Genomic DNA, 26,479 nt, shown 5'->3' on the forward strand with positions numbered 1-26,479 from the left:
AGACTAGCGACCACAGGGACAACGGTTCCCTTTACCTCCTCCACTGACATGTCCCATCCTCTCTGCTCCCTTTTCAGTTACCTGTGTCTCGGGCGGTTTACCTAAACCTACAAATATCACCTTCTCATCCATAAACATGAAGAATGTCCTACATTGGGATCCACCAGAAGGCCTAACAGGAGTTGAAGTTCTTTACACCGTGCAGTACTTCATGTAAGTTGCTTCTTTTCCTGTTGGCCATTTGATACACATAAGACTCAGACATCTACAATTGACACAAAAATAAGCCATCCATGGTATGAAATCAGTGTTTGAGGTTTCCTAATGGAAAGTTTTAAATTTTAGACTAAATTAGGAAAGGCATTTCTTTGTGGCAAAAGAAGCCCTTGGCCCTCAGGCAAGGAGAACTTATTTAACGAACAGAAAGCACTAGACTCATTGTGCTGTGGATGAGCAAACAAGAGAATTCATCATCTAGGAAACTTCTAAGCTTAGTAGAACTGCAGTCATTCTTGGGCTTAGTGAAATGATGCAGAATTCTAAGAAGCTAGATGCTCCTTTTAAAAACAGCAGAGGACTCACTCACTGTCTCACTCACTCACTCTCTCACTCACTCACTCTGTCACTCACTCTCTCATTCACTCACTCTCTCACTTTCACTCACTCTGTCACTCACTCATTCTCTCATTCACTCACTCACTCACTCTCTCATTCACTCTCTCATTCATTCTCTCATTCTCTCATTCACTCACTCACTCATTCACTCACTCACTTACTTTCTCACTCTCTCACTGTCTCACTCACTCGCTCACTCACTCTGTCACTCACTCTCTCATTCACTCACTCACTCACTCTCTCACTGTCTCACTCACTCTCTCACTCTCACTCACTCTGTCACTCACTCATTCTCTCATTCACTCACTCACTCACTCTCTCATTCATTCTCTCATTCACTCACTCACTCATTCACTCACTCACTTACTTTCTCACTCTCTCACTGTCTCACTCACTCTCTCACTCACTCACTCACTCTCTCACTCACTCTCTCAAAAAAATAAAAAGTAAAAACAGCAGAGAACGGGCATTTCTTCTTGTCACCTTCTTCTCAAAACTCATTGCAAGCAAACAAGGATGCAAAGCATCTAGGCAATGTCCGTCTTCAAAGATGCAAAGGAAGTGGCCACAACCTTCGATCTCAACCTGTGAAGCATGCATGTCAAATGGTCTTAAGGAAAATGACAACGGGAATAACACAAATGTACACCTGCTCAAACTTTGACAGTAGAAAGAAAACAACAGTGAGAATAGGGAAACTGAGGAAGAATTGATGCCTTTGAATTGTGATGCTGGAGAAGGACATGGAAAGTACCGCGGAGCATCAGAATACTAAACAGATCTGCCTTGGAGAAGTACAGTTCTTTAAAATGGAGGGTAGAAAGATTTCATCCCACCTCCTGGAGACAGCTTATCAAGAGAGATCAGTTCCTGGAGAAGGACATCATGTAAAGCAGAGGGTCGATGGGAAAGAGGAAGACTCTGGAAGAGAGGAAGGCTCTGGAGGAGATGGCTTGACAAAGTGGCTGCAACCATGGACTCCAACATAGCATCTCTTGTGAAGATGACACAGGGCTGGGCGCTGTTTCCTCCTCTTGTCCATGAGGCTCCTGTAAGTCAGGCGATTCAACAGCCCCTCGCGAGAACAGGAGCAAGTACCCATTTCACAAACCAGGGAAGATGCACCCAGTAATACGAGGATCTGGTAATGTAAGGATTATACGCCACTAGGAATTGAAGGACTCTTCCCCTGGAGCACCACAGTGTCAGACAAGGAGGAGCTGAAAGAAAAATCAGGATGAAGTGACGACTTGATTGTAGATGCCTACAGAGATGCCAGAGAGAAGCCTAGCGTGAGATGTACGCAGGGGGGAAGGAGGTAGTCCCGGCTAGACAGCTCATGGGTGCCCTGGTGGATGTGTTATGAGCCATACCAGCCTCCTGCACTCCAAGAAAACCCAAAGGCAGGCAAACTTCCAGGCCAACTGAATGAGACTTTCGATAGGAGGGTATTTACAAAAACACAAACAACAACTGTCGAGAGCAAAAGCTCATTACCTGATCCCTACCCTATAGCCTTTCCAGGGGTAATATATTAACAAGAACCAATGGTACCAAAGGAGCAAGTTCAAGCTGCACTGAAACATTAGCCAAAAACATGGCTCCAGAGATTGACAGACTATCAATGGAATGTTTCAACCGGCCAAGAGAGTACAGGAAGCCGTCACTCAACTCTGTCAGGAAACTTGTAAGACAGCTACTTGGAAACTGACTGGAAGAGGTTCACATTTCTACTCATTCCAAAGATCGTGAGTCAACAGAACGCTCAATCATGAAACAACATCACTGGTACCACATGCAAGTACAATTTTGCTAAAGATCATCCAACACCACTTGCAGCAGTACATTGAGCAGGAGCTGCCAGAGATTCAGGTCAGATTCAGAAGAGGACGTGGAACAAGGCATACTGTTGCTGATGTCAGATGGATCTTGGCTGACAACAGTGAATACTAGAAACATGTTTACTCGTGCTATATTGACATGTGACATTCCACTGTGTGGATCATAATAAACTACAGGCAGCCTTGGGAAGTATGAGAATCCCAGAACACTACATTGTGTTCATTTGGAACTTGTACGTGGATCGTGAGGCAGTTTTGTGAACAGAACAAGGCCATCCTGCACAGTTCAGGGTCAGGAAAGGTATGTGCCAGGGTTATATCCTCTAACCATACTTAGTCAATCTTTATGCTGAGCGAATCATCCGAGAAGCTGGATTATATGATGAAAAAGAAAAGATTCGATTGGAGGAAGGCTTATTAACAACCTGTGACGTGCAGATGACACAACCTTGCTTGCTGAGAGTGAGGAGGACTTGAAGCCCTTGCTGAGGATCAAGGAGTTCAGCCTTCAATAAGGATTACAGGCAATTAAAAAAAATAATAATCTTCACAAGTGGGACCAGTAGGTAACATCACAAAATGGAGATAAGGTAGAAGTGATCAAGGATTATGGCTTGCTGAGATCCACATCAGTGTTCATTAAAGCAGCAGTCAAGAGACCAAAGGATGTATTGATTGCGGAGAGTAAATCTGCCCCATCAGACCTCTTTAAAGGAAGGTGGGTGGAAAGGGGGAACCAGTTACAAGGATCTACATATAACCCCCTCCCTGGATGACAGACAACAGAAAAGTGTGTGAAGGGAAACGTCGGACAGTGTAAGACATGACAAAATAATGATAATTTATAAATTATCAAGGGTTCATGAGAGGGGAGTGGGGAGGGAGGAAAAAAAATGAGCTGATACCAAGGGCTCAAGTAGCAAACAAATATTTTGAGAATGATGACGGCAACAAATGTACAAATGTGCTTGACACAATGGATGGATGGATGGATGGAATGTGACAAGAGTTGGATGAGCTCCCAATAAAATGATTTTTAAAAAGTATTGAAAAGCAAAGAGGTTACTTTGAGACGAAGGTATTTCTGACCCAAACTGTTGTATATGTAATTTCAAATGCTTCATACGCGTGTGGAAGGTGAACATTGAATAAACAGGACTGAAGAAGGATCAATGCATTTCAATCACGGTGCTGGCGAAGAGGACTGAAAGTGCCATGGGCTGCCAACAGAGCAAACACGTCAGTCTTGGGAGAAGTACAGCCAGAATGCTCTGTAGTTTATTATTATTTTAAGTAACATATTTTAAACACTTTTATTGAATTCAATCAATTTGAAAGAAAGAATTGTTACTCTCCAAAATCCATAAGGTTATTCTCAAGGAAAATATAACTTTTTTATTAGTTGGGTTTTTAAAAAAATTATTAAAAGATCACGTTACTGGGGGCTCTTATAACAATACATACATCAATTGTTTCAAGCTTATTCGTACATATGTTGCCATCATTATTTTCTAAACATTTATTTTCTATTGAGCCCTTGGTATCAGCTCTTCTTTTTTCCCTCCCTAAACCCCAACCCTCATGATCCCTTGATAAATTGTACATTATTATTGTTTTTATATCTTACAGCAACCGCTGTCTCCCTTCCCCCGTGGCTTCTGTTGTTCATTCCCCTGAGGGCAGGAGGGGATGTGGTTATGTGTCGATCATTGCAAATGGTTTCCCCTTCTTCCCCTCCTCCCCACACCTTCCCCCTAGCCTCATGGTATCACTACTCCCATTCCCATTCCTGGATTCTGTATGTCGTGAGCTATTATCTCTTATTTGTACCTGTGCACATGCTCCTGTCTAGCCTGCAGTGAAAGGCGGGACTGTGGTCATGATAGTGAGGGGTCAGGAAACCTCAAGGAACCAGAGGCATATTGTGTGTTTCATCAGAGTTATGCTGTGCCCTGGTTGACTCATCCCTTCCTTGTGATCCTTCTGTGAGGGCACTGCCCATTGTCCACAGATGGGTTTTGCGTCTCTGCTCTGACCCCTCCCCCCACATTCTCAACAATATGCTTTTGTTTGTTTGTTTGTTTGGAGTCTTCTGATGCATGTTACCTAATCATGTCGACACCTCATGATTGCACAGGCTCTTGTGTTTCTTAAATGTGGGCTTGTTACTTCTCTGCTAGATGGCTGCTTGTTTAACCTCAAGCCTTTAAGACCCCAGACACTAAGTCTTTTGATAGCCAGCCACCATCAGCTTTCTTCACCACATTTGCTTGTGCACCCATTTTGATTGTGCCAGGAGAGTGAGCATCACAGACTGCCAGTTTGTTAGAATAAAGGGTTCTTGTATTGAGAGAGGGTATGGGCAAAGGCACAACGTCTGTCCACTCCCTCAGTCTATTGCTATATAAATACATGTACATAAGTCAATACCTCTATTTTTATGAATTAATATATTTACATATATACACACCCATGCTTATACCTCAAACTTTAGCTGTGCTTCCTGGGTCTTTCCTCTGTTTTCTTTTACCTTTCTCCTGCCTCACCAGCATGCTCACCCTTCTTCTGCTTCTTAGTAATTCCTCTCAAAATTTGTTGGAGCAAATTGCTATTGTGCCAACACCCCCAGGATCTCTATGTCTTCCTCATTGTTGATTTGAATTCCCTAGTTGTTCCCCTGTCCATGGTGTTGTTTGCTCACCACTCCCTTCCCCTGCCCCCTCCTCTCAACTCCCTCCAGAACCGTCAGTCCCGCTGCTTTACATATCACTCCATATTTCAATCACGTCAAGTAGAATGGTACAATTCATTGCTACCACAGTCAGTTTCCCTTTAGAAGCAAGTGGACTAGAGAAATAGATCCAATGACACCCAGATATGTAGAAGAAAGAGCTTCACAAAGACATTTTGTTCATTTTCATTTATGCTTTTCTGTGATGCTCACCCGCTCTCTCGGCACGATCACTGAAGACAAAATGGGTGCATAGAAAATGTGGTGAAGAAAGCTGATGGTGCCCGGCTATCAGAAGATACAACATCGGGGTCTTAAGGGCTTGAGGTTAAACAAATGGCCATCTAGCTGAGAAGCAACAAGCCCACATGGAAGAAGCACACTGGCCTGTGCAATCATGAGGTGTCGACAGGATTAGGTAACATGCATCAGAAGACCCAAAGCAAGCAAAAAAAACAAAAGCATATTGTTGAGAACGTGGAGGGAGGGGGGTCAGAGCAAGGAAGGGGCAAGTCAACCAGGGCCAGGATAACTCTGATGAAACACACAATATTCCTCTGATTCCTTGAGGTGTCCTCACCCCTCACTATCATGACCCCAGCCCTGCCTTTCACTGTGGGCTAGAACAGAGCACGTGCACTGGTACAGATAAGAGCTCCCAACACACGGAATCCAGGTTAAGTAAACCCCTCAGCAACAGAAATGGGAGTACTGATACCAGAAGGCTAGAGGGAAAGTGGGAAGAGGAAGGGGGAACCAATCACATTCTCACGTACCACACACCCCCGGGAGAGGAACAACAGAAACTGGGGGGGAAGGCGGGTAGCAGTCAGTGTAAGCTATGAAAATAATAATAATTTATCATTTATCAAGGGGTCATGAGGGTGGCATGGGGTGAAGGAGGGGGAAAAAGAGGAGGTGATACCAAGGGCTCAAATAGAAAGTAAATGTTTAGAAAATAATGATGGCAACATATGAACAAATATGCTCAATACAGTTAATGTATGGATTGATTGTTGTAAGAGCCCCCAATAAAATGGTCTTTAAATAAAAAAAGAAAGAGTTTTATATGAAGAAGTAATTATATATCAAGAAAACATCCCAACCTGACTCAAGTCCATAAGTCTGATGCTAGTCCATAAGTCCCTCTTCTGAGGCTCATGCAGCCACATGCAAAGATGCAGGATACACAAAGCCCACAGGCCGGTGGGTGCAGAACTGTGTGGATCCAAGGCCGGTGGAAACATGACCGGTCTCCGGCTGTTCTCAGGGTGGCCATCAAGCAGGAAGACGAGGAAGGAGAGAGAGACACAGTGGGCTTTAGGGTCCTAGCTTAGAAAAAGGACGCATGCCCAAGAACACAGCACCCAACTGTGACCTCATCATCTGACCGTCACAGCAAGGATGTTGAGACTTCCTCTCATGTGCACTTTGGACATGTTGTCAGGAGAGACTCTTCCCCGGAAAAAGACATCATGTTTCGTAAAGGAGCAGAGCAGTGAAAACGGAATGCCTTCAACGAGACAACTTGACATAGTGGCTGCATCCATGGGCTGAACATAAGCCCCGTTGTGAGGCTGGCACAGCGACGGGCAGTGCTGCATTCTTTGTACACAGGGTCACGTTGAGTCACAACAATGCCTGTGGCCATTTGCCTAATAATCAACAGACAACCGGCCCTATTCGAAGAGGAACCACCCAAAAGCTAACACAGGCGCTACCCATAGTGACTGAAAAGGGAAGGTTAAAGTGAGCACCAGTAAAAGTGGATCACAACCAACTCTGGTTAACTTTGCGAAGGCTGGGAATTCCAGAACACTTTATTATGCCCGTGTGGAATTTGTCCATGGGTAAAGAGGCGGTTGTGAGAACGGCTCGAGGGAATGCTGCCTGGTTGAAAATCAGGAAAGGCGTGCATCACGGTGGCATACTCTCACCATCCCTACTTATCCAATTCAATTCAGGAGACGTGATTCTCAAGTAGGTAGGGTATCGATGACAAACAAGAGCCAGCTGACAAAGAGATGGAGCTGACCATTAATTAGCGATTTCCAAGTTGTAGCAAGATGATAAAATACATTGTTGTTATTAGGTCTGATACTGGTCCAAATTAATTCCTTTCCTAACAACTCTATTAGCAACAGAACAAAACACAGCCTAGACCTGTATCTGCATCTGCATCACAGTCTTGCCTAGGTTTATGCTTGTTGTGTCAACACTGCCACGATCCCTTTTCCACAGTCCCTCTGCTTTATCAAGCATGACGGCCCTGTCCAGAGATTGGTCTTTCCTGTGAAGAACATTGTAATTCAAGGGTCAAATTCCATCTTCATTTCTTTCATTTAAAAGCCAAACGCGTAGGTTTCCTAATTCCAAATCCTTTCCCATTGCGTCATTTATGCTTTGTCTTCCCAGCCTGCCTTTTCAGATCTTCTGTTGAGCTCTTTTATGCATCATTTCTTCCTTCGGTTTAGCTACTTTAGGTTCAAGGCCAAGGATGCTTTTTTTGACATCCATTTTGCTCTTTTCTTTCTTTCTTGTCTTTTAAATAATGTTTTGGTTTATTTCCGTGTGGTATCCTGTCATGTCCCAGCTCATCTGGTCTTTTGTCCTTAGTGTTCTCTGTGTCACATCTGTTTTTGACATAGTTTCTAAATTCAGGTGGGAGATACTCAAGGTCCAATTTTGGCTCTCACAGACTTGCTTTAATTCTCTTCAGCTTCAACCTGAACTCACATGTAGGTAGCTGATCACCTATTCTGCTGTTGTCCCTGGCCTGATTCTAAGTCATGATGTTGAGCTGCTTAATTGTCTATTTCCACAGATGTAGTCAGTTTTATTCCTGTGGATTAGATCATGCAAGGTCTGTGTGTGTAGTCTCCATGTATGTTGTTGAAAAATGGTGTTTGAATGAATAAGTCATTGACCTTAACAAAAATCCAAGCAGTATCCAGCTTTATATCAGTGAGGCCATGCTTTTCCTGCTTTCCAGTTATTATCCTTTTTTTAAAAATTTCCATCGTTGGCATTCCAGTCACTAATACAGTGGTTTTCAATCTTCCTAACACCGCGACCCTTTAATACAGTTCCTCGTGTTGTGATGACCCACAAGCATAACATTATTTTCATTGCTACTTCATCACTGTAATTTTGCTACTGTTGTGAATCAGGTGACCCCTGTGAAAGAGTCGTTCAACTCCCACAGGGGTCTCAACCCACAGGTCTCGAACCACTGTACTAGCAGTTATCTAGGTATCTCGATTGATTATTTGGTTAATGTCAGATTGCAGAAGTTGTTAGAAATCTTCAATTTCTTTACCTTTGGCCTTAGTGATGTGTACAAACATTTTAATAGTAATCGTGTTTACCACTCTGTTTTGTTGGATATTATCCTATTACTGACAGAGTTGTTCTTCAGGGTAGATCTTGAAATATTCCTGATAAGGAATTCAATGCCATTCCTCTTCAATTTTGTCATCCTGATAGAGTAGACCATAAGATTGTCGGGTTCAAAATGGCCACTATGAGTCCATTGAAGCTCATTTATGCTTAGGATATCAATCTTTATATGTTGCATTTCATTGTTGATGACTTCCAGTATTCCTAGAATTATACATCGATGTTCTAATTATTAATTGTCACTTGTAGCTTTTTCTTCTCATTTTGAGTCATGCACCATCAACAAATGAAGGTCCCTACAGCTTTTTCCATCCACATCATTAAGGTTGTGTTAGACTGGTTGACTAGAGAAACAAAATCCCGGGATATATATATATATAATATCAATGAGCAATTACCTATGAAACAAACACCCCAGCCCAGACCAGATCAAGTCCATAAGTCTGATCTCGTCCATAAGTCCAATGCTAGTCTATAAATCCCTCCTCAGACTCACAGAGCCACATGCAATGAAGCAGAGCACATCATCAGCCAGTGGGTGCAAAGTTTTGTAGATCCAGTGGCAGTGGATGCATCATCTCCAGGGCTCCCTCAGGTCTCAGCGTGGCTCCTCAACAGGAAGTTGAAAGCAGAGAGTGTGGCCACCTCCAGGAAGAAAAAGGAAGAAGCCCCATTCGGAAAGCCATTTGTCTCCTTTGCCCTCCAATCAAGTGCGACCTGATTGACAGGCCAAACTCCACCCACATGTTCCTATGGGAGCCATGTTGGCACAGAGAACCTGTCACAAAGGTCGTCTAGACTTTGAGGGGAAGTTCTTTCCCAGTTGTAGTTTAAGCACTTTTCAACCAAAGGGACTCCTCTTCCAGCATTCTCCCTGACAGTGTGGTGCTGCTACTCGTAAGCCTCCCACCGGCCAAACTTTTCAAATGGAAGTTGCCAGGCCTTTCTTCTGGGTTGTCTTGGTTTGGAAACTCAGTTGACCCAACTGGTATTTGAAATACTGGTGGCGCAGCTTCCGGCTTCACAGCAACATGCAGGCCATCACGATACAAGAAACGGACAGGAGTGATGGGTTGCGCTGACCATCTAACGGCAGAACAAAGGCACAGAGTCATCAGTGATAAAACCTGTTGTTCTAGAGCTCTATGTGTACATTGTTTAACTTAAATAATTGTCTAAAAAAATTAGAAAGGCAAGTGTGTTCATTTTCATATGGGAGGCCTTTCCATAGGATCCAAAATAGGAAATGTATCGTTGTTTGTATCACTGAACTCTCAATAGTTTGCAGAAACCATTTTCCTAATTGAAAAGATCAGTTAAGAATCAGTACCTCTCAGGTTGCCTTAAAGGGACGTGTGTGTGAGCCAGAACCCGGGAAGAATGGAGGCGGCAGCGGCTGAAATGGAGACAGAGGTCTTAAAGGCCTTGGCCAAATTGAGTATCGTCCTGGAGCCTGCAGGCTTGCAGGAAGAGGCAGAGCTGCCGGCTCAGAAGTTGGCTGAGTTTGTGATGGACTCTCAGAAGAAGGACAAGCATCTGTGTAGCCAGCTGCAGGTAGTGGACTTCCTGCAGTTTCATGGTGAATGAGGACACTGCGCAGGGTCTAGCTTCAGAAGATAAGAGCCCCAAAATGGCAACAGAAGCCAGGGAGCAGTGGAAAGAGCTGAGGGCCACCTGTCCCAAGTGGTCTGAGGCAGGCCCTGCCTCTGATGGAGGAGGCCCGGCTGAAGCAGGTCCAGCTGCAGGAGGCCCTTGAGCGGCTCCAGGCCAAGAAGCAAGTGACCACAGAGAAGCAAAGGGCAGCCCAGCAGCAGTGGCCACGCGGCAGGAGCAGCATGCGCAGCATGTGGCAGAAATAAGAGATGGGCAGAAAGAAACTCAGCAGGAGGTTGGACGGCTGTATCAGGACCTCGGAAGCTTGATGGGTCCGGCTGAGCAGGACCGGGTCAAGCTGCACAGACTCCAGGTCTTCCTCCAGCTACTGTACAGCCTACAGAATAAGATGCTGCTCCCCGAGGCAGAGGCAGACCGGCAGCCACCTCAGAAGTTGTCTGTCCACCATATTTCTGAAGACAAACCTCAGGAACGGACTTGGCCCAAGGATCAAAACCACGGGGTCAGCCTGGGAGGGAATGGGGTGACCCTCTCAGGGGAATGACAGATAAGACAGGTGGCTAGGAGGCAAATTGGAAGCTAAACCGCACAATCTTTGAACTTGATGACAGCATTAACTTCTGAGTGTGACCCGGATAGGTCTTTACTATATCGATTAAAAATGCTGGATCTCTCTCAAAAAAAAAAACAAACAAAAAAACAGTACCTCTTGTGGTGACAAAACATCTGAACTTCAGAATCTTCTTTCATTTCAGTTTTAAAATTTAAACTTTTTTCCACTTCAACTTTTTTAAGATGAACGTTCAAACCAAGTTGAACATGTGTATTAAAGCCACGTATGTTTGCTCTGTCTACTCAGCACCTCATGCCCCTCCTGCTTGCGAAGCGGGATAGCCCGCTACCAGACTCCCGTTGGCCAGATGTTTGGGAGAGGTAATTCTTTTCCTCTCGTGACTGCACTTCAATGAACATTTTGATTATTTAAGTGGGAAACAAAGCCTCTGTTTATAAAAAGGTTAAAGTCCTTTAAAAATTTTTTTAACCCCCCCCCCCCACACACACACAGAAAGAATTCTAACTACTAAACCCCATGAACGCCTTCAGCTGCCATTCACAATGGCCTTTACCTAGAGCCACGGTGTCAGTGTCGTGTTCCTGGAGTTTCTCAGGAGAGATGTCACTGCGAGGGACATGGCTCAGCCGCAGTCCTCCCCGCCTCTTCCATGCCAGAGAGCAAAACATTTGCTCTGCCCTTCAGTGGCTCAGAGACGTAAAGTGATTAGGCCTAGCCTGCATTGCATAATGTAGATTGTGCAACTCCTTTTTTAAAGCCTACTTTAAAAGACGCTTACCTGGTAGGCACTCGTGCATGTCTGTGCATGTGAACATTGTGTGGGCACCCAGGGCAGTGGATTTCACTGCTGAGAGCACCCAGTTCAAGTGTGTGCTCGACAGCCCTGAGTTCAGAGCCAGACTCAACCAAGCTGCACAACCCGGAGAAGGTTACAGATTATATTTCCAAACCTTTGAGTGAAGTGCACTTTCAAGTAGAAGATAATCACGTTTACAATTGTGTAAATTATAACTGCAAATACACTGAGTGCTCAAAATGACAGTACAGTACTGAGACCACACGCTTTGGCATCAGGGAAACTTGGTTCAAATCCCAGATAAGCTCTTTAATAAGCATGTGAACCTGAACCTCTTTATCCCTTAGTTTCCACATCTGGAAAATGGACTGAAAATCCATTTCAAAAGGCACCTACCTTTTAGAGTTGTTGCGATCATTGAGTAAGATCAAGCTAATCGGTCCTAAGACCTATCCCAGCACACCCTAAGCGCCTGGTAAATGTTTCCTGTTCCTAGAAAACATCCAGCTCCTCTGATCTCAAGGTTGCACACACGGTTCCTCACCTAGCACACTGGTCCATTGATCCAATGGTTTCCACGTGTTGCTGTGTTTTTATCACTCTTCTTTCTGGTGGATGGGAAGCCACCAACAGTTGTGCCCCAGATGGCTGCTCATGAGCTATCGAGACCCTGCTCACCATGCCCCAGCATAGGATGTCGAACTGTGATGCCAGTTGACCTTGGGATCTCCCAAGACTACAGTCCTGATTCGGCCCCGCAACTTGTTCCTTCAAGGTGTTTGGTCATGCCTAAAAACCATTCAGAACTTTGCCCCCTGCGTGCGCAACCGCCTTCATGGACATGTTAGCAGCAAAAGTGAATTCACATAGACAGACAGCCTCTGTCGATTCTCTGTATCTGTGTACTCGGCATGCTCCCACTCTCACGCCTATGCCTGTTCAGCCTGCTTGTCCATCCAGGCATCGACTGGATTGAGGGCTGTGTATATAACAGCAATCACGGTCACGGTCCTTAACATCTTCATTTTCTTGAGCTCTGAACCAGTTCCATTGCCATCAAGTTGATTCCAACTCATGGCCACCCCAGGTGGGTCACAGTAGAACTGTGTTTCATTGGATTTTCAATGGCTGATTCTTCAGAAATAGATCACCAGATTACCCAGACCCTTCTGAGGTCCCTCTGTTGGTAGCCGAGTGCATTAATCATTTTTGTTCCATCCAGGGGTTCCCCAGTCTCTCACATACACTCAAGTTCTAGTCTTTCTTACGTTTGTCCCGACCTTAGGAGTTCTACAGCTACTACGCTCATAGTATATCTTCCATCTGGACCTCCACAATATCCTCCCCAAGACTCACTCCTCAGCCTGCCACTCCTCACATGTCTCGCGAACATTCTCCACACCGTCACCAGAGTTAGCTTTCTAAAACATGCCTCTGATCTTGTCCCCTCGACACCCTTGCATTTGCTTCCAACTTCCTAACACGGTTCTCCTTTGGCCTCCACAGACCCTTTCAGACTCCTCTACTGCCAGTGGGCAGTGGGGGTTGGTGATGGTGATAAGATGGACAGTGACTGTAAGAGCACCCACCTCCTTGAGCTCCTTGTGAGGACAATGACTGAATATAAAGCATCTGACAATAGCCCCTACAGCACAGGACTTAACTCAATTCCCTTCTTGCAGTTTGGACTTAACTCAATTCCCTTCTTGCTCTAATTATTTGTAAACGCCGCTGGAGATTTTTTTTTACATAACTCTTTGGCCTAGGAGGAGCCTAGGCTAAAAACCATGGAGAAGATCCTCTAACTCATTACACTTTATAACAAACTGCAATGAACAGAAAGATTTGCTCTAGTCTAGAAGAGTAGACCAGTACTCATCAGTTAAGTATCCATTAAAATAAATGCATCTGATAACCACATTCAAATAAAGTTCTCAAATTCTCAGCTGCATAAACTCTATACTGTAACTTGGCACTGCCCCTACTTCACTGCCTGCCATTTAGCCCCTCTCTGCTGCAAAGTTAACCCTCTCTCCTTCGGACTTACCTCTCCCTGTGTGGCATGGGTGTTGTGTCTTGAACACAGGGAAGGGATAATAGATATAACCACCCTAGTCAGTAACACCATCACCATCACTCTTGAAAATGTAGACTTGGGTGCATGCATCAACCTAGTGAACTTTCCCCCGGAACTTGTGACGCCTAGGAGAGCTTACAATTTATGTGATTGCCAAAGCAATCGCTCCCCCCAAGACGAAAAAAAAAAATCAAGATGAGCTTTTCTTAAAAGTACCCATCAAAGTGACCTTTAACATTCATGATGGACTAAAAACGTATATAACTGCCAGAAGAATTAATCACCTAAAATGCAATATCTTTACTCTGAGACAATAAAGTAGATGTTTCCAATGTGCTGCCGCATAATAACTCACAGAAGAGGAAGGTGCTTACAGAAACTGACTCATGTTCCTGACAGCTAATGAACAAAATTGCCAGCGGCAAAAAGAGACATTTCTTTGTTTCCCTTTAATCTCAATGACAGGCACTTTTGTTTTGCAAAACAGAAGTTCTTAAGCTCCATTCAGTTTTACATAATGACTGGCTTTTCTTACATTTCTTTAATGGGTAAGGTATAAGGGGCACCTGTTTGTTAATTCATAATTTCTGCCTTCACAGATACGGCCAGAAGAAATGGCTAGATCAACCCGAGTGCAGGACGACCAACAGGACGCACTGTGACCTCTCGGCTGAAACCTCCGACCAGGACCACCAATATTATGCCAGGGTTAAGGCCAGTAGCAAAGCAAATTGTTCCAAATGGACGGAAACTGGACGCTTCTACCCATACTTGGAAAGTAAGTCAAACAATTGAGGGTTTTCCATGGGCCGCCCGCCCCTTTGTGGTCAAAGCTGGCTGGTTCCTCTTCTCGATCATTTCATCACATCCCCAAGGCCTTTACCACCAAAAGACCAAACCACTGCCATCCAGTCCATCCTACTCAGCAATTCTATAGGACAGGAGAGCACTGCCCCTTTGGGTTTCCAAACCTTTGAATCTCTAGGGGAGCAGACAGTCTCTTCTTTCTCCCACAGAGCGACTGCTGGGTTTGAACCTCTGACCTGCTGGTTAGCAGTTTCATGTATAACCCATTATGCCACCAGGGCTCGTTAGCGGCTCTTGATTTGTGGATGCTTGGCTTTTATACCTGTAAAGTCCTAGCCCTGTTTGTGACCGCCAGCTTTTCAAGCCCACGGAGTGTTATCACGGCCATCGCTGGGTATCCGTGTGATGAGACACTAAGCAATCTAAGGCTTGGCTTTGTATCCTAATGCTCCGCATGTCAGAGTGGGTGCAGTGATGGTTTCAAGATCTGGCATAGCCTGTGTCCACCTCCGGCATCTCACCTGAAGGGGAGGGTCCGGGGACTTGGACCTCGGTGGGATGACATCATCATTGACTCACAAGATTACCTAAGGCTGATTTTCACACTTGAACATGAAATGACTGCGTGTGTCCTCCCTGCCCCATCAGCGCAGATTGGCCCACCGGCTGTTGCCCTGACTGCTGGTGAGAAGTCCATTTCCGTGGTTCTGACAGCTTCCGAGAAGTGGAGGAGAACTCCGGAGGAAGGTGCCGTGTCCATGCAGCAGGTGTACCCGGCGCTGGTGTACAACGTGTCCGTGTACAGCCCCCAATCCCACAGAATGGTAAGCCTGGAGCCGGCCGGGGCAGCCCGTCTTCGTCATATGTGTCACCCTCTGTAACCCACACTGGGCAAGCAGCTCCTGGGCTGTGATGCTTAGCATGTGAACCTGGGAAGATGTGTCACTCAAAAGGGGCGTCCGACGAGCTCCAGGTGACACTCCTGTGCAGAGGATGAGAAAGACTACCTCGGAAGTTCTCTACGGAAGCTCTGGGAGCGCAGTGCAGTGCGGCTGCTGGAGCGGAGCCGACTGCCCGCTTCCTTTCACGAGGCTCCACCTTGCCAATGACCTGGCAGTTCGAAAAAGGGAGGACCGAGTTCAAGCAGCAGGGTCACCGATATGCTGCTGCCTAGCACTGCCCAAGCAGAATCCCGTCAGAGAAGGAAGACTCAAATATCGCTCACCAACACAAGTGACAGGAGCTGCGGAGGTGTAGTGCTCACGAGTTGGTCTCCGACCCTCGTGGTTGGCAGTTAGAAACCTCCAGCAGCTCGGAGGGCAAGACACCAGGCTTTCTACTCCTGTGAATGGTTATAGTCTGGACCCCCCACAGGGAAGTCGCTGTGAGTCAGCACTGACTCCGTGGCAGTGAGTTTGGGGTTTTTCGCTTTGTTTTGTTTTTACAGACTGGGGATAGGAGCCCTAGTGATGTAGTGGGGACTCATCGGGCTGCTAGCCGCAAGGTCAGCAGTTCAAAACCACCAGCAGCTTCACGGGAAAAAGGAGGCTTTCTACTCCCATAGAGAGTTACACTCTTGGAAACCCACAGAGGCAGTTCTGCCCTGTCCTATAGGGTTGCTATGAGTCAGCATCGACTCAGTGGCAGTGAGAAACAAGTGGTAAGGAGTCTTAGTAGTATAGCAGGTGAAGCATTGGGGTACTCACCTCCAAGGCGGCTATTTAAACCCGTTAGCCATTCTGAGGGAGAGAGATGGGTCTGTCTGTTCCTGTACAGGTGTACAGTCTCAGAAACCCAGAGGGCTGGTTCTACTCTGTCCTACAGAGTGGCTACGAGTCAGCATGGACCCAGTGGCAAGAAAGCAAGTGAGTGACAGAGAGCAAGAGGGAGGGAGAGAGAGAGAAAAAGAGAGAGAGAGAGAGAGAGAGAGAGAGAGAGAGAGAGAGAGAGAGAGAGAGAGAGAGAGAGAGAGAGAGACTGAGAGAAAACAAGTGCTATCGTGGTGGTAAGAGATTTTGTAAGACCCAGAAAAGCTAGTCAGTCCTCTCACATTCCAGCTCTCCCTGGTTCATGTGTTTAGAATCGCTCCCATTCCATTCCCAGGCACACAACGGAGCTAAAGAAAAAGTGTATTTTAAAGCTGTTCCTGAAAAGAGACTTGCGGGTTTCATAAGTGACCTAACCATGCTAGACACTTTGGCTTCTTGGGGATGATCCCTAAAGTCTGAGGTGCTAACGGCTGTTTGTCATCCCCCCCCTCTCCCCTAGTGGTGGCAGTGTGTGGCCAATCGCTCACTGGTGGTCCCCTGGCTGGAGCCGGACACCCTGTACTGCGTGCAGGTGGAGGCCCTGGTCCCGGGCCCCCCGCGTCTCCCTCTGCCCTCTGAGAAGCAGTGTGTCAGTACTTTGAAAGGTGAGTCTTCACAACCTCCGCTGGTCTGAGCAGGAAAGTCTGCCGAAAGGAAGTAGGAGAGTCTAGACCGGGTCTTGGCAGATCCATATCTGACAGAAGCAGGTCTGCACAAAGGCCCAAGCAGCCGCCACCAGGAATGGTTTGTGCATCTGGGACTCTGCCAGCGAGCCTGGGGAATGTTAGACCCAAACAAAACACAGTTGCCAAGTCGTCGAGCCCGACTCCAGTCGACCACATAAGCTGCAGTTTTCCTGGCTGTGACCTTTGGAAGCAGATTTGCCAAGCCTTTCTTGGAAGGCACCTCCAGACACAAAACCCGAGACTGGAAAGACAGAGATGGATGTCCATGAATGGCTTTTCACCCCATCCTTCCCTGTGATCCATCGACAGTCAGGTGCTCCACCCATTGCATCACCCAGGGACACCTTAGGAAATGTTAGGGTGTGTCCTCACCTCCTCTCTCCATCTCTGTTGCTGCCTCTCTCTCTCTCTCTCTCTCTCTCTCTCTCTCTCTCTCTCTCTCTCTCTCTCTCTCACACACACACACACACACACACACACACAGAAAGAGAGAGGAAACCCTCAGACCATGGGAAATCATAGTTAAGAACTTCTAAACATTATCTTTTTTCCCCCTTTTGTAAAATGATCATCACTCCAGTCAGCAGAAATCCATGGGTCTTTAAGAACATCGGACGATTAGATTGCTAAAATCCAAGAGTATCCTAAAAGCACGTAAGAGCAGACTCTCCCACCTGCTCTGGAATGCAAACTGCAGCTGCTGCGCTGGACTCCGATCACACGGACTGGATATGCGAGGCCTGGGACCCGCTGGGCCTGAACTGTTCCCCTGTACTCACAGTTGCTTCTCTCCCTTTTCATCTGTCTCCTCGCCTAGCCTGGCCTTGGCTGCAGGGGGCAAAGTGGCTGGAGATGCTCCTGTACCTGTTAGGACGCTGAGGGGGCTGGGCATGGCCTGGGCTTACTTACGTCTTTCCTGGCCTAGGTGACAGGAACTCAGACACAAAACTTGAGACTGGAAAGACAGAGATGGATTTCAATGAATGGCTTTTCACCCCTTGTCCTTCCATTCTTGCTTCCGAACATGCTGGTTTAGAGGTGAATGGTCACACCCATTATCCCCAGTCTCCAGTTTACATCAAAGGATGGTGGAATAGGTATGGGCTTGCCTACCTCCCCCCTCCTCCGCCCCGCACCACTCCCACATTGTAAGATGAAGCTGAGAGGAGCCCCAGTGGCATGGTGCTTACACACTGGGCTGTGGTCTGCAAGGTCTGATGTTTGAAACCACCAGCATCCTCCAAGGGAGGGAGGCAGAGCTTTCTACTCCTATAAACAGTTTCAGTCGTGGAAACTCACAAAGGCAGTTCTGCCTTGACTGCATTGAGTCAGTACTAACTCAATGGCAGTGAGGTTTTTGGTTTGTTTGTTTTTGTCTTATCCTGAAGAATAGCAAGGGAATATTGTGATCACGTATGTAAAGTGAAGTCTTTCTACCTCTGCGGAGGGTTTTGTTGTTTGTTATACTTTGCCATGGCCATTTTATTCTTACTGAGGACTCAGGAATGCCTGGGTTCCAAGGAAACTGAACATTTCAGTGTCAAATAAATACACATTGAATTAAAGTAGCAGGTAACAGAATTAGATTCACAAAGATTTGGGGTATTATGCTTATCAGTCATGAAAATAAATAATATATTTAAAGAAAACAGGGTTTTGCAAAAAAAAGTAGCAAATAAATGAACAAAGACAGAATGGGAAAGAGACTGTATAATCTATAAAATCATATGGCTTCAGGTAGATATGAAATAGACCCTTGAGATAAAATACTTAAAGTGAAAAGTCCATAAAATAAAAAGTTTAGACGATGCTAAAGGAAAAATTAGAAACATGAAATACAGTACTGAAATAAAAACAAATTTCTCTTTTCCGTACTAAATGTCGGTTAGATTGCAAGTGTAAGAGTCAGCTCGACTAGAGTAAGGCAGACGAGACATAAATCCATCGGAGTTCTAAGGAAAAGGAAAGAGAAAGAGAATGAAGCCGTGTGGAAGCAAAGGATGTCTGAAAATCACACGTTTTCTAGAAAAACAGAACTCCTTAGGTCAGGGAAGCCCAATGAATCTTAACACTACTTTTAGAATGTAGACTGGCCTATTTTTCAATTCAAATGGCTCTCTTCCAAATTTCCTGACAAGTGACTGCTTCTCGTGCTTCATCAGCTTGTCGAATCATTTCAATCGCTATCTGAACAATTCCTGCAGCCTTGGTTTTGGCCAAAGCTTTCAATGCAGCTTGAACTTCTTCCTTCAGCACCATTGGTCTTGCTCATATGCGGTCTCCTGAAGCGGTGGATTGTTGACGAGTTCTTGGGGTACAGTGACTGTGCTCTGCAGAGGTTTCTGACGTGGTTACAAAATAAATACCACAAATGATGTGTTCAAACAGATGTATTCGCTCACCATGTAGGAGGCTGGAAGTCTGGACTGCAGGCCCCAGTTCTTAGAGAAGCCTTTCTGTCTTGGTTGGCTCTGCAATCAGACCTGGTCCTTCAGCTTCTGCTCCTTGGTGCTCTTCCTGTGGCATGGTGCCTGGCCTCCCCTGTGCATCGCTGTCTACGTCTGTTTTGTTCAGATCTCAACGGGAATCCATCTAAAAGTCTCCCTACACTGATATGGCGATCAAAGAAAGCCCATTCTCAAGTGGGATTAAAACCACAGCTACACCCACTGCCATCGAGTTGATTCCAACTCACAGTGATCCTAGAGGAGAGAGAGAACTGCTCCATGGGGCTCCCAAGACTGTCAGCCTTCGTGGGAGCAGGCAGACTCCTCCTCCTCCAGTGAAGAAGCTGGTGGGTTTGAACAATCAACCTTGTGGTTAGCAGCCCAATGCTTAACCCACTGTTCTACCGGGCTCCTTCACCAGAGGGGTTAGGATTTATAATACAGCTTTACAGGGAGGTACAGTATAGCCCATGACAGTCATGATTCTGTCGTCTCCTTAAATAACAAGCAAGCAAAAGGCAGAGCAAAGCACAGTGAAAACGCCACTTCTGTTCCTGGGAAAGGGCTCAGGATAATGTCCACTTGGCCCGGGGCCAAACGATAGGCAGGGATTTCCCCCGGACATCATTTCCACATTCGGCAAAACGAAAAACCAAGCCCATCCAAACGCCCTGCCCCAAAGAGCCTATTTTAACGAAGGTTTCCGAAGCAGGGATCGGGCAGAAGCAAACTGCCCATCTTTTTCCCACGGAGCAGCTGGTGGGTTCAGACAGCTCACCCTGTGGTTCACAGCCAAACCCTATGCCAGTGGGCCACCAGGGGGCCTGGGCAGAACGAAAGCACCGTTTAAATTCAATACTTCCCGGGAAGCAGGTGCAGCTGGCTCTCTCATACAAGACACTGAGAGGAGGGCCTGCATTTGTATATAATCAGTACTGCTCCTTTTCGGACTATTCTTTAAAAGATACCTCTGCTTTCCATAGTCCCCCATGTCTTAAAATAGAAGTAGCGTGCATTAGCTTACTGCAGCACACACGTGCTCGTGTGCATTAGATGCCCTCAGCCACTGCTGTCGCAGCTCTTTGTTAACTGCAACAAGCTCAGTCTTGGGCCCAGGAAATGCATTCAGAGGACTGGATGGAGTTGCAGCCCCTGTAGGGACAGGGGGTGTCTGGGCACCATACCATGGCATCCTGGGACTGATTCTTTAGGAATTCTTTAAGGTAAAAGAGCCTGAAGTTGGAGTGTAGCCCTAGACCTTGTCCCTCGGCTATTGCTGAATGTCCTCACCTTCCAGGACACTTCTCTCTCCAGTCTTTAAGTTCTCTGCCTATTCACAGGGCTACTCACAGACCTTGCCTAGGATCGCAGGGGAGAGGCGGTTTCATCCTGCTTGGAGTCTGGGAGGCAGTTACTGGGAGGCGCTCAGCCGCTTGCCTGGCAACCTCCGGCTCCACCAACAAACCAGTGTGGGAATGGCTTTTACTCACACTGGACATCCTCTAAAAATGCTCCCCAGCAGTCATGTCATCCAGTGTCTTAGGAGGATCGAACCCCATGAGTGGCATGGAGTCGTGGGGCACCTTCCTGCAGACTCCACAAGAGGGCTTGTCTTGTCCGCCAGTCTGTAAGTTCGATGACTCTCATGTTGGGGTAGCTGCTGGCTTGGACTATGACTGTACCCTTTGCTGTAGATGTTGGAGGGGAGTCCAGATGATTCCTGAAAGTGATCTACTTTCAGAAAAGACTCCTGAGACCCCTTAGAACGTGTCACCCAGCTCTTGGGCTCACAGCCGAGAACCCTGAGTTGCCGGGTATCTCTTGTCTTCGGCAGTGTTTTCCCTCCACTCCAAATCACAGCCTCTCCTCACTTCTTGTGTTTCATTTCTTCGCAGATCAGACACAGCAGTTGAAGACTAAAATCATCTTCTGCTATGTTTTGCCCATATCTGTCACCGTGTTTCTTTTTTCTGTGATGTTCTATGCCATGTACAGATATGTCCACGTTGGCAACGAGAAACGACCAGAAAATCTGGTGAGTGCTGGGTGGGAGAGCAGTCACGGTTGAAACAGGGTATCTTCAGCAGGACCTAGGAAACGAGTCTAAGACAGAAGCCGTTCCGTCTGCAGGCAAAGCTGATGAATTACAAAGAAAAACAGCAGCAATGGATTAGCTCGCTGACAGAAACAAAGATCATGATGCCTTAGCTCTGATCGAGATTTTATATGAAATGTGCCTGCATGTTTCTAGGTCCTGAGGCCACTGAGATAATGCCAGGCCCCTGCCCTTCTGTAGGCGTCAGTTCATATGTAACTGCGCACTATGTGAAGGGCTAAGACAGAGGCGTGAACTGGGAAATCTGGGGGTGCACAGGAGAACCCCGAGACCCCACAGGAGGCATAGGAGAAGTTCCCATGCCAAGGCTTCGTGACAAAAGGTGAGTGAGATAGAGCACTCAGCTGCTGGCGGAAGAAACGGGGACAGAGGTGGGTGGGTGAAATAGCATGGCTTCCAGGAGAAACCACACAATTGACTCAACTGTGAGGTCCCTGAGTCGGAGCGGAGATATGAGACGGGAGCAGAGCAGGGCTGGGCCGGGACCTTATTTTAAAGAACTTGGGCTTTATTCGGTTGGCTTGGTAGCAATTGCTGCAGGATTTTTAAGTTGGGAGTCTCATAGCCAGTACTGTGTGTTAAATCTAAGTCAATAGCCGGGCTGGGATAGTCTTAGGGGGTATCAGCCCAGACACCAGGGGAGAGAAATGGGGCATTCTGCTCCTGTACAGAGGGACACTGTCAGACACTCAGGGGGCAGTTCTGCCCCATCTGTTAGGGTCACTGGGAGGCAGCATCGACTCAATGGCCGAAGGATCTTTTCGGTCTAGATGCAATAACAGTAGTCAGGAGACTCTGGCACCTGGCTTGGGGGGAGATGAGAGTCTGAAAGCAGACAGTCGCGGATTCGGCTGGAGAAAAAGACAAGGAAAGAAACCACATCATTCACAAAGCTGCAAGAAAGAAGCAAGGATTAAACCAGGGCTTCCTGCGCATCTCCTGCAGGGTTTGGAAGGACTGAGCATACTTTAAGGAGCCCTAGTGGTGGGGTGGGTTGTAAGCTGGGCTGCTAACCATAGAGTTAGCAGTTCAAAACAACCAGCCGCTCCACAAGAGAAAGATGAGGCTTTCTACTAGGGCAGGTCTACTCTGTCCCTTCAGGTCACCATGAGTCAGTACTTACTTGATGACAGTGCGTTTGAAGTTTGGTTCAGGCATACTGTAATAATACAAATTAGAGTTTGCCTCACAGAAGGTCACAGGGAGAGACAGGCCAGTCAGGGTGCAGTACAGCACCGATGAAATACACAACTTCCCTCTAGTTCTTCAATGCTTCCCCCGATCCCCACTATCATGATCCCAATTCTACCTTACAGATCTGGCTAGACCAGAGGATGTACACTGGTACAGATAGGAGCTGGAAACACAGGGAATCCAGGACAGATAAACCGCTCAGGACCAATAATGAGAGTAGCGATACCAGGAAGGGAAAGAGAAGGAGAGGGGAGAAAGGGAGAACTGATCACAATGATTGACATACAACCCCCTCCAAGGGTGACAGACAACTTAAAAGTGGGTGAAGGGAGACAGCAGTCAGTGTAAGACATGAAAAAAATAACAATTTATAAATTATCAAGGGTTCATGAGGGAAGGAGGAGGTGGGGCCGGGTGGAATGAGCTGATACCAAGGGCTCAAGTAGAAAGAAAATGATGATGGCAACATATGTACAAATGTGCTTAACACAATGGATGGATGGATGGATTGTGATAAGAGCTGTAAGAGCCCCCAATAAAATGGGTTTAAAAAAAAACAGGGTTTGGGGAATGATTGAAGTATATGTTGACACCGAAACAACATATACCTCTGTACCTCCCAGTTCAGTTGGGGGCTGCATCTCAGCCCCGGTGTTAGCTTCCTCAGGGCACAGAGAGCAGGTTCACGGGAGAATTTCCCAAGGGAGTCTTTCTGCAACTCAAAATTTTGTAGATGAATGAGGCGATGCGGAAGGTCATATTTTGTAATGCTTAATGGAACAACATTTCAGAGTAGGCTGGGAGGACTGAACATAACTCCTAATGGACACGCTCTAGCTTAATAGGCACCTTCTACACGTCCCCCCAAGATTTTAGTCTCAAACCAGCTCCCCAACAGGCTCTAGAGTTCCCTGTCTAAGCAGGCAGATGAATTTCCCTTTTTAGCCTAATTACAGAGCATTTAGAGTGATGCTGTTGGGGGGGGGGGGCGGGTAATGCCGTCCCTGCTGCTGCACTTACCGCCCATTTGCATCACACTTTCATAGGCATCGCTTCCACGTCCTCAGGAAACACTGCTCAGAGAGGGCTGGGTGCCCAGGTAACCCAGCTTACGGGCAGGTACAGGGCAAACCAGAAATAACTAAGTGATTTCACAAACCATCTCATTCCGTCTTGGCCACGTCTCCCGTGGCACGGAGCCTGCTTTCTTCAGACTAAAAGCAAAGTTTAACTCCCCCCAAACTTCCGATCCCATCTTCAGTGTTTCGGTCAGTTTGATCCCATATCATGGATCTCGAAAGAGTAGCTGTAGCCACTGCCTTCAATGTCTCTCTATTTTTTGTGTGTGGAATATTTTTTCATAGTTTCTTTTTTTATCATTTTATTAGGGGCTCATACAACTCTTATCACCAATGTCTCTAAAGTCAAAAGGTGAACACCCTTCTCTGCTCTCTTGACAGATTGTCATCTATGGAAATGAGTTCGAGAAGAGATTCTTCGCACCTGCCGAAAAAATAGTGATGAACTTGATCAGTGTCAGTGTGCTGGACGGGGCTCCGGGAAACCAGAAGGATCTCCATTTAACGGAAACAAGCAGAGGCTTGTCCGACCTTCTGGACACTGAGGCCAGAGCAGCCCAGGAGGAGCAGGAGCAGGAGCAGGAGGAGGTGAAACATCTAGGGTATGCTTCACACTTGATGGAAACGCTCTATGGCTCGGAGGAGAACACGGATGCTTCTTCCCTCTCCCAGCCAGCGGCGCTCCGCAGAGCCAGAGCCACGGCCGTAGGAACAGTTGTGGAATATGAATATAATGTGCGAATGGCTGACGTTTCTCTGGCGCCCGAAGACCAAGAGCTTAAGATGCAGGAGGACATGCGCATGGAAGGCATCTTCTTGGAACAGCAGGCCCATTTGGCAGACATGGACCCGCAGCCATGGTTCTGTTCATGTGCTCCCCAGCTCGGAGACGTGGATCCTCGGACAAGCGAGCTCACGGAGGCCCAGGAGGGGGCAGAGGAGGAGCCTGCAAGGACAGTGGTCGACTGGGACCCTCAGACTGGCAGGTTGTGTCTATCTTCCTTCTGTGACTTGGAACCTGACTCTGAGGGAGATGAGAGTCCGGGGGGCGGGGAGCTCCGTGCTGAGGGCCTTTTGTCCAGGTTCTGTAAGGAGCAGGCTGCGGACAAGCTACTGGAAGATCACGAAACGTACCTCGCGCAGTTTTTGGAGGATTGGGAATTATTTGTACAAATGGGAGACTGACGCCAACGTGTCGCTTTGCCAGAGCCTGAGTGGACTCAGATGAGTGCTGGAATAAGAAAGACCATGGTGGGAAGGCCCCTCACTCACATCTCCAGGCCTCGGAGAGGATTACTCAGTTCTGCCTCCTACGTGAGGTTGGTTCAGGCATGCGTCCCTCTCACCGTGATGGGAGCCGACTCATTGCTTTAGACAGAGTAAGCAGTCGATGCAATAAATGCTGGTCCCACTGGATGCAGAATTTGCCTAGGATGGGTTTTCTGTCACCCCCTTGTTCTTTCCTAACAAGCCCCTTTCGACGGCTATTTTCTGGGTGATTACCATGTTTATAGAGGAAAGATCTGGCGATCTCTTTCTGAAAAAATCAGCCATGGAAAACCCTGTGAAGCTGGCTGATACACGCAAACACAGGCAGTCACCATGAGCCGGAACGGACACCGGCATTGGTTTGGTTGATTGTTTTTTGACCGTGAATCTGCCACTGATGCCCCGTGGGCCAACTTGGGTTAGCAGACGCGATGTGCTCACATACACTCCAGCTCCTTGAGTGCCTTCCTATAGCCATTCCATCTTTGATTCGCCATTGGCTTAAAAATTAAATTTTGCCGTCACCATGCCTCTACATCTCTGAGATGGAGCTCTATCGAATCGCTGGTACTCGGCCACTTTTGAGCTTCAAGCACAGCAGCTTCGTGTTTCCCGTGCACACTTGTTTGAACTCTGAGTCCACTGACGGTCCTGCAGGAGGACAGGGGGCCGTTGTGGTCTCTCGTGGATATTTTTGGTGGAGGCAGACAACTCTGACAGGTGAGCTGGACTGCGGCTGGAGTCGTGGGCTTTTGAGATTGTCCATGAAGCCTACCAGCTTCTGTTCTAATGGTTTGATGTCAGGAATAATCATATTAATCCATGTTCTGTCCGCAGTCTTTGGAGTAATTAGTCTGCCTGGTTTCAAGGAGCAAATTTATAACCCAAATCCAACCTCACTGTCATCAAATGGAAGCCCACTCCTATTGCTAACACGAAGGGTAAAAGAGGCTCAGAGGTAGAAAGGAATGAGTTATTAAGGGCAAAAAGAAAATTAAATGATTGACGATAGTTCGTTCATGTATTTCAATCACCAGCTCTTTATTGTACATCTACTATACCTTCAGTGTCCTTATCTGAGAACTAAGCATAGCAACCCTACATACTTTGCTGCCTGTGAGTGATACTGTTATCATCATTGTGAGCTGTTTTATCTGACATCATGATGATCTCCTGAGGGCTCTTTGAGCATGGAAAAAACATATAAAAATAAAACCCTTACAGCGATACCTAGCACCTGGCGTGCGCCAAGTCAGTGCTTATCATCTCCATTAACTGTCCGGTCATGTGCTTGGAAATCAAAAGCCAAACTCGCTGCCATTGAGTTGATTCTAGCCTGATGGGGCAGAGTCAGAGTGCGGCTGTGGGGTGTTGAGGCTGGGAGCCTGTTTTGTTTTTAAATAGCTTGATGAGCACCTGCTTCGCT

The 26,479-nt window shown here is 46.8% G+C and overlaps 1 protein-coding gene and 1 pseudogene across 1 annotated transcript; both read left to right on the forward strand.

Annotated features, from left to right (window-relative positions):
• Nucleotides 1-55: 55 nt before the first annotated feature.
• IL20RA (interleukin 20 receptor subunit alpha) lies at nucleotides 56-26,380 on the forward strand. Its single transcript, XM_075553902.1, has 6 exons — nucleotides 56-213; nucleotides 14,247-14,425; nucleotides 15,103-15,278; nucleotides 16,723-16,867; nucleotides 21,291-21,430; nucleotides 24,166-26,380. The coding sequence occupies exons 1-6, from the start codon at nucleotides 137-139 to the stop codon at nucleotides 24,967-24,969; spliced, it is 1,521 nt and encodes a 506-aa protein (XP_075410017.1). The 5' UTR covers nucleotides 56-136; the 3' UTR covers nucleotides 24,970-26,380.
• LOC142453076 (outer kinetochore KNL1 complex subunit ZWINT pseudogene) lies at nucleotides 9,967-10,744 on the forward strand (annotated as a pseudogene).
• Nucleotides 26,381-26,479: the final 99 nt, after the last annotated feature.

This window comes from Tenrec ecaudatus, chromosome 7, assembly GCF_050624435.1.
Source record: "Tenrec ecaudatus isolate mTenEca1 chromosome 7, mTenEca1.hap1, whole genome shotgun sequence".
Taxonomy (NCBI): Eukaryota; Metazoa; Chordata; class Mammalia; order Afrosoricida; family Tenrecidae; genus Tenrec; species Tenrec ecaudatus.